This window comes from Sinohyriopsis cumingii, chromosome 6 (assembly GCF_028554795.1).
Source record: "Sinohyriopsis cumingii isolate HCF-2022 chromosome 6, ASM2855479v2, whole genome shotgun sequence".
In the NCBI taxonomy this organism is placed as follows: Eukaryota; Metazoa; Mollusca; class Bivalvia; order Unionida; family Unionidae; genus Sinohyriopsis; species Sinohyriopsis cumingii.
Window position 1 is genome coordinate 94,340,604 of NC_142966.1, and position 18,771 is coordinate 94,359,374.

At 36.3% G+C, this 18,771-nt stretch overlaps 1 protein-coding gene across 3 annotated transcripts in view; it reads left to right on the forward strand.

The window, feature by feature from the left end:
* Positions 1-18,771, forward strand: part of LOC149797466 (protocadherin Fat 1-like) — a 299,704-nt gene that overhangs the window by 183,817 nt on the left and 97,116 nt on the right. For all 3 annotated transcript variants that reach the window (XM_089962274.1, XM_089962276.1, XM_089962275.1), the window contains exons 7-9: positions 76-215; positions 13,561-13,774; positions 14,086-14,361. In XM_089962274.1, the coding sequence (XP_089818400.1) occupies positions 76-215; positions 13,561-13,774; positions 14,086-14,361 (630 nt within the window). The remainder of the gene's footprint in view (positions 1-75; positions 216-13,560; positions 13,775-14,085; positions 14,362-18,771) is intronic.

An 18,771-nucleotide genomic window follows, 5' to 3' on the forward strand; every position in this document is an offset into this window, starting at 1 on the left:
ATTTTGAACTTTGTTGTTCAGAATTTATAAACATATAAATCTTATGCTTAAAATTTTAAGTTTGACTGTTTTCAGATGGTGACAGCCTTGGTCAGTTTGCCATTGGTCCAGAGGCTGGGAATCTAATTCTGGCAGGCAGGCTGGACTGGGAGATGATAAATCTCTACAACCTTACTCTCCAAGTCACTGATGGAGTCTACACAAACACCTGCAATGTAAGTTTATCAAACTTGGGGGTGTAATCTCACATGTGAAGCATAGGTAAGACTGAGGTAGCACTTATCCAACATTGGCATTGTTGTTAGCATCGAAGCAGTGGTTAAAAAAAAAACATTGGGCAAATATTTCACACTGTGAAAGTTTAGTCAGGCAACAAAAAGTATTATTTTACTAATAATTATGTTAAAAAATTTATAATGCAATTTATATATTTTCTAGTGACAAATGCGATCATAAAATTGTCTCTGGGTTCTTACAGCAGAGTTAATACAAAAGAATTCCGTATTTAAGTGCTGGGTGATTTCTGTTGGTAAGAGGCCAAACTAATTTGCTCATGTCAGTTACTTATTATATGCTAAAGTATTCACAGTCTATGCTCAAGCTCCTCAGGGTGAAGAAACAAGACTGTCTTTGTCAAAACACCAACATATGGTAGTGGTAACTTTCTTACATGGGTTGACAAACTTAATGCCTATGATCTAATAGTACTTTTCCTAACTAGTCTGTTGAAAAAATTGGTACTTTCTTTTGAGGATTTGACAGTTGTTTCTGCTGGTTGGTTGTAGTTACAAAATATGGCAAGTTTAAATACTCAAACCAATCACAACTTTTGTTACATATTGTATTGGCTTGTTGGGTCATGGCTAAACACAAGTCCAACATGCAGAGTTTAGTTTTACTGATGGTTTAGACACAATTAATAATGGCATTGGATTAATGATAATGTGAATCATAATGATGTAAACTTGGTTAACATTAAATGTGGACAAGTTTATGGCCAGGAGTGGCCAACTTGTATCGTGTTGATAAGTAACAAAACAGTGTCAAAATAGGAAATTAATTATCTTTTATTGGCTGATCTTAAGCAGATTAATTAAGTGTGTAAACTTCTATTCACGATTCATTTAGCAGACTGGTTGGGTCCGTTGCAGGTATTTTGTAAATTTCTATCCATGATTCATTTAGCAGAATGGTGGGGAATTGTGGGGAGTTTGTAAACTTCTATGACACGATTCATTTAGCAGACTGGTGGGGAGTTGCAGGTATTTTGTAAACTTCTATACACGATTCATTTAGCAGACTGGTGGGGAGTTGCAGGTATTTGTAAATTTCTATCCACGATTCATTTAGCAGACTGGTTGGGAGTTGCAGGTATTTTGTAAATTTCTATCCACTATTCATTTAGCAGACTGGTTGGGAATTGTGGGGAGTTTGTAAACTTCTATGACATGATTCATTTAGCAGACTGGTGGGGAGAAGCAGGTATTTTGTAAACTTCTATGACATGATTCATTTTGCAGACTGGTGGGGAGTTGTGGGTATTTTGTAAACTTATATCCACGATTCATTTAGCAGACTGGTGGGGAGTTGCAGGTATTTTGTAAATTTCTATCCACGATTCATTTTGCAGACTGGTGGGGAGTTGCAGGTATTTTGTAAATTTCTATGACACGATTCATTTTGCAGACTGGTGGGGAGTTGCAGGTATTTTGTAAATTTCTATCCACAATTCATTTAGCAGACTGGTGGGGAGTTGCAGGTATTTTGTAAATTTCTATCCACGATTCATTTAGCAGACTGGTTGGGAGTTGCAGGTATTTTTTTAAATTTCTATCCATGATTGATTTAGCAGAATGGTGGGGAATTATGGGGAGTTTGTAAACTTCTCTGACACGATTCATTTAGCAGACTGGTGGGGAGAAGCAGGTATTTTGTAAACTTCTATGACATGATTCATTTTGCAGACTGGTGGGGAGTTGTGGGTATTTTGCAAACTTATATCCACGATTCATTTAGCAGACTGGTGGGGAGTTGCAGGTATTTTGTAAATTTCTATCCATGATTCATTTAGCAGACTGGTTGGGTCCGTTGCAGGTATTTTGTAAATTTCTATCCATGATTCATTTAGCAGAATGGTGGGGAATTGTGGGGAGTTTGTAAACTTCTATGACACGATTCATTTAGCAGACAGGTGGGGAGATGCAGGTATTTTGTAAATTTCTATCCACGATTCATTTAGCAGACAGGTGGGGAGATGCAGGTAATCTGTGCATTAGGATTAACTATGTTTGTGACCAAAGTTGTGTAATCATTGATTATGTCACTCTTCAGTGCGACTAGTTATTTCCCTGGCAACCAGAAAAATATGTTCTGCAACTGGATTTTCAAAACTGGCTGCCCAAGGACATGCATGGCCATTTAACAGTTTTCTGCCTGAGGGAAGTCTGTGTTAATTGTTTGCATTTAGGTCGGTGTCTCTGACACTGTTGTATATACAGTCATGCAACATAATTGGTATAATCGTTGTGAAGAGTCCTGATTATCACAAACAGAGTGATGGAACCATTTCATACTTTTCACGCAACAGTAATTACTTTTTTATTTGGCATTTAGCTCAATATCTCTTATGAAACTCCTGACTTAATGGACCAGTCAAGAAATTACATTCATCGGAATTCTTATTGTACCTGACTTAGTTTTAACAGCATTGTCAGCATATTATTGATTATATCACGTGCAGGAAACAGTTTCTTTTAGATTAGTATTAACTGTACTTTTAAAACTTTATTAGCATGCCGAGAAACGGGATCTTAGTAATTTTGCCAAGGACATACCAAGGCAGTCAGGTTGGCTGTCCTGTGTGGGTATTGAACTTCAGACCCTTGGATTATGAGTCCAGCACTCATCCAAGTGAGCTGCCATTGCCTCTAGTTCTTGTTTTGATGTTCAGTAAAACATAATGATACTTTTTGAAATAGAAAACAAGACTGAAATTTTATCCATTGTGAATTCAGACAAATTTTATGTGGCAACAGATGCAGTAAAAACTTCAAGGAAATTTAATGATGCTGATATATTTCAATTTATTGTAATTTGCCACAAACAAAAGTGAGTTGGGATCTCAGTTTGAAATCAAAGTGTTTCCATTACTAAATTAAGTTTCTTGTATGACGTGGTAGTTATTGAAGAAAATAGGTACAAAATGCATTTGCAACAGTGAATACATTTATCTTGGATAACAAAACAAAGCTGCTGATCTGTTTACAGATGTATCAAGGGAACAATAAACCAGGCATTATGAGGCTTTTTGGGAGAGATTGATGAATGCGACACATATCTCCTAATGATAGTGTTATATTCATGTGTTTGGATGATTCGCTTGGACTGCATCCATAAGGCATGTGTATTTTAATTAGCTCTATTGAAGAATTTATGGGATGGTTTTTCATCCATTTGTTAGAACATATTTCTTGTTGCTACTCCTCCTAAATTTGAGGATTGCCAAGAAACGTCACACACTCGTTCATCCCATGGTCCAGTTCCTAAATAGAAATGTTGCTGGTCAGGCATACACAGTTGCCAGCTAGAAAATCTTGTTATCGCTATTTAGTCGATGGTCATATTAACATGGGATTTTCACAGAAAGACTTCTTGTGATATTGACATTTTCTTATGAAGTCCAGGTGATTGTAAAGGAAAATGTTGCTGATCTAACATCCAGCATGGCCGCCACACGGTGCCATCTTAAAAATCTTGTTATTGTTACCCCTCCTGAATATACGATCATATCGACGTGAAGTTTTCACCAAAGGAATTCATGATATCTAGTTGGTCCCAAATGAAAATGGTGCCCATCTGAAATCCAACATAGACAACACATTAGCCATCGTGAAAAGATTACCACTATTCCTCCCAAATGGTAGGTCATATTGACATGGTGTTTTCACCAGAAGACTTCATCTGATGTCTAGTTTGGCCTAAATGAAAATGACATTGAGCAGATGTCTAATACGGCTGACACATTGTCCAATTTGAAAATTTTTTCAGTAATTTTCCTCAATAAATGGTCATACAAGTATTAGTTTTCACTAAAATACTTCTTATGATACCTTGTTGGTCCTAAATGAAAATGTATGATCATTATGACATGGGGTTTTTAACCTGAAGACTTCTAATGATGTCTGCTTTGAACTGATCTGAAATCCAATATATCCACCAAAACAGCCAATTTGAAAACCTAGTTATTATTGAAGAATATCGGAGATGATTTCAACACTTGGAGGATTGTAATGATGGTCATATCTTGAGTTCCTGGAAATTATTTTCACTCATTAGAGTGTCAGTCCCTGCATGGGACTCTTGTTTTCTTCTGTCTCAGTTTACAGTAACTCCAGCTTAATAAGCATTATTTTGCCAGAATGAGACAGTGTCATTTTTATGTGCTCAACAACATAAGAGAGCCTTCATCCTATATTTTCCCTTTTTATTACTCAACCATACAAAATTAATTAGGCTCATGTTTTCTGCAGTTCAAGGTTTTCGTAATATCCTTTACATGGTAAAATATCTTTTATTTTTGGAAGCTATTACCTGTGTTATGATTTTGTAATTGCATTGAAGCAGAAGCTATGTGGTTCCTGTTAAATTGCAATGAAAGAAGCTGTGTTACTCCTGTAGAGTTGTAGTGAAACAAGCTGTGGCTCATGTACAGTTGTAGTGAAACAAGCTATGTGGCTCCTGTACAATTGTAGTGAAACAAGCTGTAGCCTCAGTAAAATTGTAATGAAACAAGTTATGTGGCTCATGTACAATTGCAATGAAACAAGCTATGTGGCTCCTATAAAATTGTAGTGAAACAAGCTGTGGCTCCTGTAAAATTGCAATGAAATAAGCTGTAGCCCCATAAAATTGTAGTGAAACAAGCTGTGTGGCTCCTCTAAAATTTGTTTCTCTTGGTTTGCAGTATTTTGTGTGAAGGTTGTTGTTGTTGTTCTAGGGTTTAACGCCATTTTTCAGCAGAAGATAGGCTATACATGGCGGCCAGTATAACTGGTGGAAGAAGAACCCTGGAAAACCCAGGGAAGAACCACCGACCCACGAGAAGCTACTGGCAGGCTTTCCCACGTACCCACGCTAGCTGAGCCATGGACTCGAACTCACGCAGACAGAGGTGAGATGGCAGTGATCCGTAACGGTGAGCGCTTTAGACCACTCGGCCACTCGGGGCCCGCTTGTGTGAAGGTTAATACTGGTTAGGCAAAAAAGTATGTGATTCATATTGCACAAGTGTTTATTTAGGGTAGACAGGTTGTTTTTTTTTTTTTTAAAAAAACATGATATATATGTAATGTTATTTTTAGTAATATTTAAAAAAAAATTTAAACCATGGGGGGAAAAGTGCTGGGGTCAGCAATGAGAAACAGGGATGGTCAGGTGACCGGAAACATTTCTGGGTATAGCCTTAGGGATGTTATTGGGAACAGATTGGATGTTATTGGAAATAGATACAGTTTAGTTGTGATGTTTATAATACTGGAACCTTATGTGAAGTACACTCAATAATGAGTGTTTGATTTCACACGAAACCACAAAGGAGAATCGAGATAAACCACAGGATTACTCTTTGACAAGTAATCTACAGATTTCAATCATCTTTGCTTCATCCCACTGCTATAAAAGAAATATTTGTCCCTCAAGTTGTGTGGTCACAACATTAGATCTGTTTATTTTATAGCCTTGGACATTGAGTAGTCGGCTACAAAGAGCTCTTATTAGGCAGAATAATAATTTGTCCCACAGTTTGATCCAACAAAACTGATAGCAAGTGTGAAGAGACATTGGGCTATTTTATGGCTCGGTCTAGATTGGTGATCATATTTCATGAGCAAAAGAGTGGCAAGTAGTAACCTGGTTAAATACAGCCAGTTGTCGTCTTGGCTGAAATCATGCACTAAAGCTATGGATTAATAGCCGAGTCTTCCTGATTCTTATGAAAGTCATATAAACTTAGATGGGTCAGGTCCTTAATTGTCTGGATATTATGTTTCTAACAGCTGTTTCTTGTATGTCAGTTTCAGTTTTTACTTTTGTTTTACACAAGAGTCAACAATAAGCACTGTTACAAAATTTCCTGAAATAGCAAAACCCTTACTTTTAACACCTGACTTAAAGTTATGTCATTAAATCAATTTAAGGAATAATGGAAAAGATATGTACCTTGGAATGTTTGTTTTCATTCTAGGGTACCATAATATCTGGATAATACACATGTACACATATTTTTTAAAAAAATGCAATAAACTTGTATATACAAGCATTGGTTTGGAGTGGAGAAATTCAGTGGCCCCATGAAAGGAAGCCGCAAACTAGGTATAAAATGCACTGAAATTTATCTGATACATGTTTATTATACAAATCATACAAACATAATCTTGGGGAAACAGCTGGTATCTTGATCAAGTTTGATTTGGTCCAGTATAAGGTGGGTATGGAATACTGATTTAAAAGGACAGAAAGAATGTGGAATAATGATGTGGAAGCTATTTTCCCTGTCTCACAACTGACAGACCAACAAATAACCTCATGGCTGGTCTCATTAACCAGCATCTTGTTTTCCTTTAATCTTGTATCAGTCACTTACAGCACTTCAAGAAGATACTGGACAAAGCCTCCTTGTAACACTAGATGTTTGATGGATGATATATGGGGTCTTGGGTATAGAGGGAAACTTATCACCAGTCAAACAGGATACCTGCTATACAACTCTGCAGCAAGTTCCTATAAATGTCTATCTATCTATCTATCTATCTATCTATCTATCTATCTATCTATCTATCTATCTATCTATCTATCTATCTATCTATCTGTCTGTCTATGTATCTATTTGACTATCTGTCTGTCTTTCTCTCTGTACACACACACACACACACACACACACACACACACACACACACACACACACACACACACACACACACACACACACACACACACACGCACACACACACACACACACTTAGCATGACACCTGACTACACTTGTGTACTATGGAATTTTGAGTTGGTGTGGAATGAAAAGGTGCAGATCTGTAGGCCTGTTTGATAACGGTTGTTATGTTCCTTGACTTATTCATTCCCCTAATTTACCCATGATGCAAAGCTCTTCGGGCAAGCAAATCTATATGCTTTGATGGAGGCCAACAAAGCACAGAATTAAAGCTATCCAACAGTATATAATTTTTTATGTATCTTTTTAATCGTGTCTTCAATTGATATCAATTTATGAGGTTCTCATCAGTCTTAATCAATCTATGCCAATAAAAATGTGTTAAAAATGCAAAATAAATTTGTAAAATTTTTAAAAATCAGTATCGGATGCAAATTTACTGTTTTTCATATCCTTGCAACATGCCTCTACCCATACTATTTTGCGATGGTACCACCTATTTTGATGCTAATTCAATAGATGTGAAACATAGAATTCAAGCTGTACAACAGTAGATATGTTATTAATTACTTCTTTTGTCTGTCCGTTTGCCTAGGGCTTTCCTATATGAATGCTACTGATCTTCATATCCTTGCTACACGCATCTACCCATGTCATTTTGCGATGGTGCCACATATTTCGATGCTAATACAATAGAAATGAAGCATAGAGTCCAAGCTATACAACAGTATATAATATATGTATATATCTTATTAAGTACGTCATCATTTGTCTGTCCGTGCACCTAATGCATTCATACATAACAATATTTATCTAGGCAGAAAAGTTGTACAAATCATAAACATCCACCGATTTGGACAAATTTGATATCAATTGAAAAGTTTCTCATCACTCTAAAGCCATCTGTGCCAATAGAAATTTGTACAAATGCAAAATAAAAAACTTTATTTTTTATTCAGTATCGCTTGCGAATTTGCCGATTTTCATATCCAGGGTAAGTGCATCTACCTATGCTGTTTAGTGATGGTAGCACATATTTGGAATACTATAGATTTGAAGCATAGAATAAAAGCTATCCAACAGTATATAATATATATGTATCTTATTAAGTATGTCTTCATTTGTCTGTCCGTGTGTCTAACGCATTCCTATACAAATGTTTTCCCTATAGGCAAATAAGTCATATAAATCGTATACAGTCACCTATTATGACAAGTCTGATATCAAAATATATGGTTCTCATCACTCTAAATCGATCTGTGCCAATAGAAATGTACAAAAATGCAAAATAAAATGGTATATTTTACTTGATATTGCTTAGGGTTAGCGACTTTACCGATCTACATATCCATGCTATGTGCCTCTACCCTTGCCTTGTTGCTATGGTGTCACATATTTCGATGCTAATACTAAGATTTCAAGGATAGAATTCAAGCTATGAGTGTATTTATCTTATTAAATATGTCTGCATTTGTCCATCTGTTTGCCTAATGCCTTCCTTTACTAACGTTTTTCATATAGTCAAATAAGTCTTACCAATCGTATACAACCACCAACTATGACAAATTTGATATCAATTTATATGTTCCTCATCACTCCAGATCGATCTATGCCAGTAGAAATGTGCAAAACTGCAAAATCAAAAAAGTTGGTGTCTTTTTTACTCAGTATCGCTTTTGGTTAGCGAGCGACTAGCTAGTTGATGCATATATAATAGGAGTATTGCTCGCCAGAAACAGGGATTGTAAATTCATGCACACGGTTTCTGAATTCAATGTACCAAAGAGCTCTTCAAGGGAGCCTATTGTCAGGGGTGGTACAAACCCTTATTGAACAGGCCTTACACCAACATATCTACACTTTTATTCAAGAGTTTGAAAAAGTCTTAATAATTATGTTTCAACAGTGATTTCTCTTATGTCTCTTGTATTGTATAGTAAGTAAATAGGCTTCAAGTTTACCTCAAACATCCAAGCTGCTGTATTTGACTGACACCTGGCAGACATCTTGTTTCTGAGACTTCTTGTTTCTGAGACATCTAAAATTCTTTTCTGGTGTTTAAGCTGTTGACAGACTTTTTGTGAAAAGCAATTAATACTTAATAAATACATCTGCATAAATAACTTTGTTTTGGCATGTCATTGCTTGAGTGGAACTTTCAAGAGCTACAAACCTTCTATATTATACACTTTCTAATGGTTAAAAATTATCAAGGGCTCTTAATTCAGAAAGCCTTTAGAATAGGTCAGTTTTTTGCTAAAATCAAAAGATTTTACGTGAGTTTTTGTTTATCAGTGAGGATTTATGTGTTGCATTTACCAGGTATTGCATTTACCAGGTATTGGTATGGGTAGGTGCAGAATGCCCTCTATAAAAAGGATATTTTTTGCTGAAGTCATCCTGGAAAGGAAAATAGTACAAAAGAGAAAAAAGAAAAGATGAAGATGTTGGCATTGATCATTTACACATCTTAAATTCAGTTCTTACTAATATAGTTAATAAAAGTCTATTCAGTCCTGATTACTGAATGCTTTGCACCTTAACTGTCATCCAGAAACTTCAGCCTGAATTTTTTTTTATTGCTGTGGACTTCATAATGGTGGCCAGGTACTAAATTGGGTCAAGAAAAGAGCATGTTGGGTATAATCAGCACAGCATTGAGTAGTACCATTTGTTATCTCAATATGTGTAGTTTTTGTTGTGACATCACAGTGCATGAGATTCAGCACAGTTTGTACTGGCTAATGCATTTAGGTTGACCTCATCCAAAAATTGTCCACATACTTTTTGTTTAACTCATTACAAAAAGAACTGTCTCAACATGCGATACTCATGAAACAGTTCTACTCTCCAGTGATTTCTGCTCTTAGGTAGGAACAGTCTTGTCCAATTTAGCTTTTTCAATTGTGTAATTAAGAAGTCTGCTCTCACCTATTATTACAGCCACATTGGTTCAGTGGTTAGTGTGCCAGACTGGTGACCAAAAGGTGTAGGTTCAAATTCTACAACAGCTTAGTTTGGCTACCATATTGTGTTCCTGGCCAAGGCACTTGGACTCTTACTCCAGTTGCCATGGCACTAAATAACCTTCATGTATTGTGCTATAAAACACCAAACCAAACCAAAACTAAATTATGATTTTATGTGAAATTCTTTCCATAGAGGACTGTTGATTGCATGTCAGTCACTACAATGCTAGGCAATTCTAACTGGTAGCTGTTGATAATGGATGCAATGTAGTTTCTTCTTGAGCTTCTGTCTTCCACATTCAGAGTACACAAATTAGTACAGGAAATGCATTTCAAATGACTCCCATGCTATACCTCTGGAATCTTTTTAATTCCACCAGGGATTTCAGTAATTCTGCAACAGCAAGAGACCAGGATTAATAAGATTGGTTCTTTCAGTGCCATTGCTACCCTTTTTTTTTGTTGATACAGTCTCTCTCTAATAAAATCAATACTATTCATGCATTTTTATCATTCATTTGATGTTTGAAACTGAGTACAAATATATTTTGGTTTGATTATAATAAAATATGTCACTTCTTTTCTGCAGTTTTTGATGCATTGAGAGTGACAGCTCGGTTTGAAAGTTTTTGTCCCATTTTACCTAATCACAGAACAGGCACCTGCCATTGTACAATGTGTAGACAGGTTTGATGTGTTGTTTGGACAAATTTGAAATGAAGTTTTCAATTTATGTTTACATGGCGAATATATAGCTCTTCACTCTGATATTCATTGTTGTATCATTATTAGAAACGAGTAAATAAAACAGATACAAAATAATTTTGAGTTTGGTTTTGACATTGTGTTATCTGTCTACCTGTTCCATTTATAACACACTATTATCTATTGTTAGTCATTAGGATTTTTTAAATTTGTTTTGTCCAACAGTTTGGCAGAAATTTTGATGCTTCATTAAATCTCCTTATATATCTAAGGTCAATCCTTCATAGTAAAACCATCACTTGTAATACTAGTACCATTGTAACTAAACGGGATACATTTTGCTGGTGAAAGACAGCAAGGTCTCAAGCCTGTGATTATTTATCAGGAGGCTCATTCTTATCACTTTTGTTAGAAGTTGTACAGCAGTGCATGTCTCCAAATCTGTATTAAAATACCTTGTACTAATACTTCATATTTTAATCATGAAAAAGGTTTTAGCTTTATTTCATTAAATGAAAACTCATGTGCTTAAATTTTTAGGTATCATTATTTAAATGTTTAGAGGAAATGTAAATAATTGTGTAAAGGGCACAATCCCCAGGGCCGTTTCTTTTTCGGAAAGCAAATAGCAAGTTGAGACCCACCGTCGACTGGTGTCACCTGAACCAGTTCAAGATGGAGAACATGAGTTCAGTCCACCTCTCCATTCAATGGAACGAGTAGGCCATCAGTCTCAATCTGACACTCATATTTCACTTCCCTATCAACCCGTGTCACTAACATTTTCTTCATTTTTTGCTTACTGCAACAGTTTATCAGTTCACCGCTCTTCCCTTTGGCCTCAACAACAGTGGGGCAACCCACGTTGGGTGACCACAGGAATCCCATTGGAGAAGCCCCAAGCAGAAATAGTGACAGGTACAGACACCATTGTGCATATTGGCAGTGACCACATGTTGCCGACTTTCACTACTGACGGTGACACTTGGGAGCAAGGTGAATGGCTTCTACACATCAATATCGTAGAAATGAAGGTTGTCATCAACAGCCTTTACTTCTGAAAAAATCAACTCTGAGGCAAAAATGGTTCTCATTAGGTCTGATAACTCTATGGTGGTGACCTATCTCCAGGATCGTAAGATGATTCTGATGGCCCCTTGCACATGGGCCAAGTCCTGGATTACTTATCTACTCATTCTAGCAATAGATATGCCCATGAAGATTGTGGCCAACCCGAATCTTCACCAGCATCCACAGTCACGGTTGGTCCTTCCCTGCCTGGACCATCTTCTTCTTTTACATGCTCGGCTCTTACAGTACAGCCTTGCAAGACAAACAATTTAAACCTTCAGTTGTGGAGAGAATGTCAAGTGCAAGAAAACCCTCCACTCTGAAGGTTTATAAGGGAAAGTGGCATATTTTCAGGGGTTGGTGCCATACCAACAACATTGTCCCTCTGTGTGCCTCTGTCCCTCAACAGGCTGACCTTTTCTCTGGCTCTTGAGGAGAAACAGTTTTGCTCCAGCATCTACAAAAGGCTGCCACCCCATGATATTGGACACGTTCACATTTCAGCATCATGACAGACATGTTTTGGGGTGGGATATGGACCAGTTGGATATTTGAGACAACTTTGGTCTCGTTTGACCAATATCTCTCATTTTGTCTCCAAATGGAACTAATCCTGGGTTTTAACATGGTTCAGTTTGAATCCATTTGAACCTCTAGCTTCCACTTGACTAAAGTCACTATCATACAGGTCATGTTTCCTGTTGGTTTTAGCTTCTGCATGCAAAGTAAGAGAATTGTGTGCCAGTTATGTCAATCCAAACTTATTTCATCAACATGTCAAGAATAGCAGCTATGCAAGATCCTGTTCACATTCTCAAGCACACAGAGACAAGTCTTGGCATGTGCAAAAGCCTCTTCCATTTGGCGTGAGCCAGAACACGATATATCACACTTCGTACCCTTTCTTCATGACTGAAGTGGGTTGTACGTTTGGTGTACTTTTGACGTCTCAATGGATCAGAGCTGCTTCACGAAGATTACTACTCAGAAGTTTCAAAAGCAACATTTAGACATGAGATATGCTAGAAGCTGCTGGCTGGCATGCATAGTCAACCTTTTCAAGCCTCCATCTTGAAGATTTGGTGTCATAATGACAACCTTAAATTGGGTAGGTCCAGTGGCAGCAGCACAGACAGCCACCAGACCCATCTGGATCGATCAAAATAGCCTAATAGCTTTGCTGGATTCACATGTGAAATTTTGTAGGCAAGATTTCAATAATCATCTTCTTAACCATGTGTTAAGGTCACATGTCAAGTGACCCCAGGCTGTGTTGCTTATGTAATTAGAAGAATGGGTTATTGTTCATATTAGGGAATTCAGCTATTCTTCCTTAGAAGGATAACCAAGGTAGAGATCAGATGCTCATCATCCCCTCCTCCTATTACTTATTCTCCTAATGTAACGTGATTGGGGAACATATTTGAAGGAGAAAGTAAATTTTTCAGTAAATTATGTTTCTCCAAGAATACTTACCCAATCCCATTACTTAAAAACCCTCCCAACCACCCCACCTTGCAAGCATCCTTGTTAGTATTTTGCTCAACTAAAAACGAGCGACACATGGTGGTGCCAATGGGAGATAATGATTAAGAGTTATTGCCCTTTGTCTATTGATATAGATAGGGAAAGATGACTTTCATCTTTCCTCAACAACCTGCCCACAAAGCTTCACCCCACACTTAGTTACATTCTAGTGTTAGTATTTTTACATATGCAAGTATTAGTTGTCAACAAATTTCAGTCAGTACCTATTTAACTTGTAGTTAATTCAGGTTTGCTGGAACTCTTAACACAAGTAGGCTAGCAATATTTTCCAGTGCAAACTGTACTGTACGAATTTTGACAAAAGTGCTAATTCTGTTTTCAGGTGTTTGTGAAGGTCATCAACATCAATGATAACTGGCCACTATTCAGGAATAGCAGCTACGTAGCCTCCATCTTGGAAAGTGCTCCACTAGGAACCAGCATCCTTCAGGTTGAGGCAACAGATGCTGACATGGACAACCGTCTGCTATACACATTCCTAGATTATGCCAATACCAAAGCTAGCCTGGCATTATTTAGGATCGACCCAAATACAGGTATCCAGTAAAGGCATTTTATTATAAAAATCATTAGTGTCAAACAGTTTTATTTATACCAATAGTAACCCTTAAACTTTGTAAGAAACTTTTTCCTTTTTAGACACTAAATGATAAATTAATATTTTCATGTTATAAATGAATTTTAGTGCGCAAGAAGTTTTATGCTGTTAAAATCATAATCATGAGTAACATGAGAAATTTGGTAAGGCAGAACAAGTCCTGTTTGCACTAGAAACCTTATAGGAAGCCTCTATTTTCCAGAATGAAATTTAGAGCATTTACATACAGTCTTCTTTGAATATTTTTAGGTGAAATATTTGTGAAGAATGCACTAGACAGAGAAGTCCTTGCTGAGCATAACTTGACAGTCATGGTACAAGACCAAGGGACACCATCGAATAGGAATTATACACGTGTCACTATCAGTATTCTGGATGACAATGATCATCCACCAGAATTTCTTTCATTGGTCTTCAGTGGTCGTGTTTTTGAGACAGCAGCCATTGGCACATCTGTTGTGGAAGTGTCAGCAATGGACAGAGATAAGGGAGATAATTCACAGATATCGTACTCAATTTTGTCAGGTTTGTTTGAAATGCTTCTCTTCTTAAACTAATGCTGGATTCTTTTGAATTTGTTATGTGATTCTTGCTTTTGCAGCAGTAGTGGTGCTTTAATGAAATCATCATGGAAAGTGCTTTAATTACCATAAAACAGTAATAACTTTACTCTCAAACCAGAGAAGAAAATGTTGTCCTAATTAAATAGAAACATAGAAAGTCAAAGGTGATAATGATGTATGTTTTAGTGTTTCTCCAGATGTACATTTACATAAATCCCCTTAAATTTAATGAATTCTGTCCCACCCCTAAACAAATCTTTAGCTAACACTTGAAAATCACACACATCTTATATATGGTAAGTGTAATGAAACCTGTAACATTCATTAATATTACCAAGGGCAAATCTGATCATATGATGTCTTGAGTTCAGTGTCAACCACCATAATCAAGATATTACCAAGTGCCTTATATTCAGCAAGGAGATGCTTTCTTTGATTATCTACTTATTAAAATCACCCAACTAAACTTGGTCAGGGCTGTGCAATGGCAGTTATGCATTTTTGGGATATTTTATGGTAATGTCTTTGCTGTTGCATACCACTCTAATCCATACAATATAGTGCCATTTTCATAACATTTGATCGCTGCTGATAATGAAAATAAACAACTTAGTTCTATCATTACTCATTCAAAGTTACCACATGCAGGTTAGTTGAAACATGTTATAAAGGGTCGGTAATAAATCCTGCTCTCGTGTAGAAACATTTACCTTAAATTGAAAATGCCCCTGTGAGAAAATTGACATTGGGGAATCCCCCCACTGTAATTAAAATCTTTGTTATAAAATTAGTCTTACCCCCACCCAACAAAAACACTATTTTGAGATATAATTTTCTTGTCTCTGTGCCAACCCCTACATTGGTTACATTTCTCACCCATTTACTTTTCAAGAAAGATAGAGAAAACAGTTAAGTTGTATTCTGTCACATAGTTGCCATGCTTTGCTAGTAAACACAGTACAGTGTCATTATAATGCATCATGCTGTATTATTTTATCATGAAACCATTGTGTGATGGTCAGAGATAACTGACCTGAGACACCCAGAATGAGACAAGAAAAGACCAATCACAACTGGTGTGCTCTGAAGTTGTGAAATAAAGTGAAGTCTGTTATTATGAGAACAACTTAAAGATGTCTTTAAGATATGAGAATAAGGAACTGTAGTTTACATTCATTGAAGCTTTTCAACATTTATACCAAAAAATTATTTTTAATTGGTGATTGTTACCATAATTTAGAGGGCTTTTTTGCATCAGGAGTTGCAGAAAACATGTAATTATTTGATAAAACCAGAAAGGAACTGCTTATGGATTCATGCATCCTTGTATGCTTTCACAAAATTGTATACCATTTTTAAAATATAGGCTTTTTTATTTCTCAAGTTTTGTTTTTATAGCTGTAATTATAGGAATTGAAATTCATATTTTACATAATGAGCAGGGTCATAAAGGTTGTTAAAAATCAATTACACACTATGCATGGATGACCTTTCTATAACTGTTAATATGGAGTGTAATTTTCAAGCTGCATTAAAATATGTAGTTCAGTTTTATAATAGAGTTGGGCCTCCATAGAAATTATCTTGATCCAGAACAGTTGTTATTCATAGTGAATTATCATTATCAGTACTGGCACTGTTTCATTAGAAATCTTGGTACAAACAAAGCTTGTACAGGCTTTGGCCAGTCTTGAAAGTGAATGCATACATTTTTGTTTTCCTCTGTAAAAGAAATAAAAATAAAATATGATATACATGGAAGCAAACCAAGAGGACCATATAGTGTTTTATTGATTACATCTTGGAATGATCCATTGTAACACGTATTGATTCCATCTTGGAATGATCCATTGTGACACGTATTGATTCCATCTTGGAATCATCAGTTGTCATATATTTATCAGTGACCAGTCCGATACTTATCGGTGACAAGTATATAGATAAATGAACTGGACATGCTCTGGGCTAGATCTTTAATGTGGCTATTTTATGGTCCATTGATTAGCTTAGCTAGTCCATTAGTCATATTGAAATGACTATTGTATCATATATCTGGCCCTGTGAATAATGAAACAATTCACCTGTAATACAGTGTGACCCCATTAAACAGGTTGGTTGGGGTCCATAGAACCTGACTGTTTTGTACTGGACCATGTTATAACCATCCAAGTCAGTTAGCTGAAGAAAATGAAGCATGTATCAAATACAAACTATGTGCTTTTGATGAAATGAAGACAGAACTAGTCTAAAATACACTAGTATATTGACAATTTAAGTTTGTCTTGTACAGTCCATAATGCATGAAGTACTTACTGTAGATGTACATGAAAAATCCATGAATCTGAGTATAGATCACATGCTTTAAAATTCATGTATCAGTCACATGCCATAAGTAAACAAAAATAATATATAAAGAAAATGGTGGTTCACATTTGATCTATATCCCATTGTCAACAAACACATCACTAAACAATTCACCATCATATTGTCACTGGCTGTAGTTGTTTACATATACATGTACTTCAGTTGGCCTAGATTTTGATCTGTAGAAGACACCTATCATCTTGCCAAGGCTACCCAAGGGAAATAAAAACATGGACCAATTAAAAAGGTTTAACAATCATCTTTATGAGAAGACCAAAAGTTCAGATAACTTGATGGCCAGATATCTATGGTTTTAAAAGATTGGAAATTAATTTTGTTTTTTATTATGCCATTGTTAGCAATCATGAGCATAAACATTTTTCCTGCAAAAGGAAACTAACTGCACAATGATCATGTTCCAGTCATGTTGGAAAATACAACAGTCCATCAGATTCCATTTCTTTTTTTTTTAAAGTTCTGACTTCCTTTGTTTTTAATGAAGATTGTAGTTGGCTTACGTTGAAGAATAATGCATGTGGTAATGAAGTAACCACTAAAAGACAACTTTGGAGGACCAAAAGAGGACCATTTGTTTTTGTGGGGGCTACATCAAATAATTGTGGAACACTGATTGAGACTTGCCAATAGCTTTTCATGGGTTGGCGGTTCTTTCTGGGGTTTTCCTGGATTCTTCCTCTACCATTTATACTGGCTACAACTGCTCCGGTGGCCTAGTGGTTAGAGCATCCACCTCGGATGCAGGAGATCATGGGTTCAATCCACAGCCGAGTCATACCAAAGACTTATAATAATGGTACTAACAGCTGTTTTGCTTGGCACTTAGAATTAAGAGGTTAGTGTTAGGTCTGGTCAGCCTGGTGTCAGGATAACGTGACTGGGTGGGGCATCATGCTACATGTTTGCGGCATGATACCTCAGTGCTATACATCACTGTAAACTGTCACACTGTAGACATTGTAGCGATATGACTGAAAAATTGTTAAAGCTATGTTAAAAATCCAAATCACACACACTCACACATATACTGGCCACAATGTATAGCCTATCTTGTGCTGAAAAATGGCGTAAACCCCATAACAACTGATTGACATTTTTGGGGGGGTTTGCTTAGTATTGGTACAGAACAATCAGTGCTTCAGAGGTAATTAGTTGTCTTTGAAGTTGTCAGCAAAACGATTTTTATCTGGACACATGTAAAAAAAAGAATATTTAAAAAAAGAATTAGCTGTCTTTTGGTCGATTGTAGTCATTATTGCTCCTGCTTTCAACAGTTTGTCGATTGTGAATAGTCTGGTGGTATGACTATTTTAGTGTATCACACCATATATTACTCAGGCCAGATGTCAGCATAAGCAGATTATGATCTTTCAGTGCACAGTTAAGATGGTTTGTCAATATGAACAAAGCATTTGTTTATGCAACAACATATTCCAGTGCATTTTATACCCAAGTTTGCTGCTTTCTTTCATGGTTCCTTTGAATTTCTCGACTCCAAACCCAACATTGTATGTACAAGTTTAAACAGCCAAAGATGTCTCAAAAAATTGCCAGATGGTATATTTTGTCGTGGGGGTGGGGAGAATGCAATTTGCAACATTGGTGGGCAATCATACTTTTAAGAAGAAACAAATATTTTCATTTACAAGAAAAACAGATGTAAATGAAATTTCAGGATCCACCCAATGATCATCTTATGTAGGATTCCCCAAAATGATTTTTAAAAAAACTTTTTACGTTATTTTTCATGCTTTTAGGAAGAAAAAATACTTTTTCAGGTACAAGAAAAATACATATGAAATTTCTGGGGCCATGCCAAGACTGTTGTATCCTAATTTGTGTTGTAATGGAACTTGCTATAGTGCGGTCATACTGAATGCAGACAATATTATATTATCAGTAAATCAGATTTTGGCTTTATATTCTTAGCAACAATGACAAATGGGGGATATTTTATCTGGATATCATCAGCTGTATAATGTGTGACTTA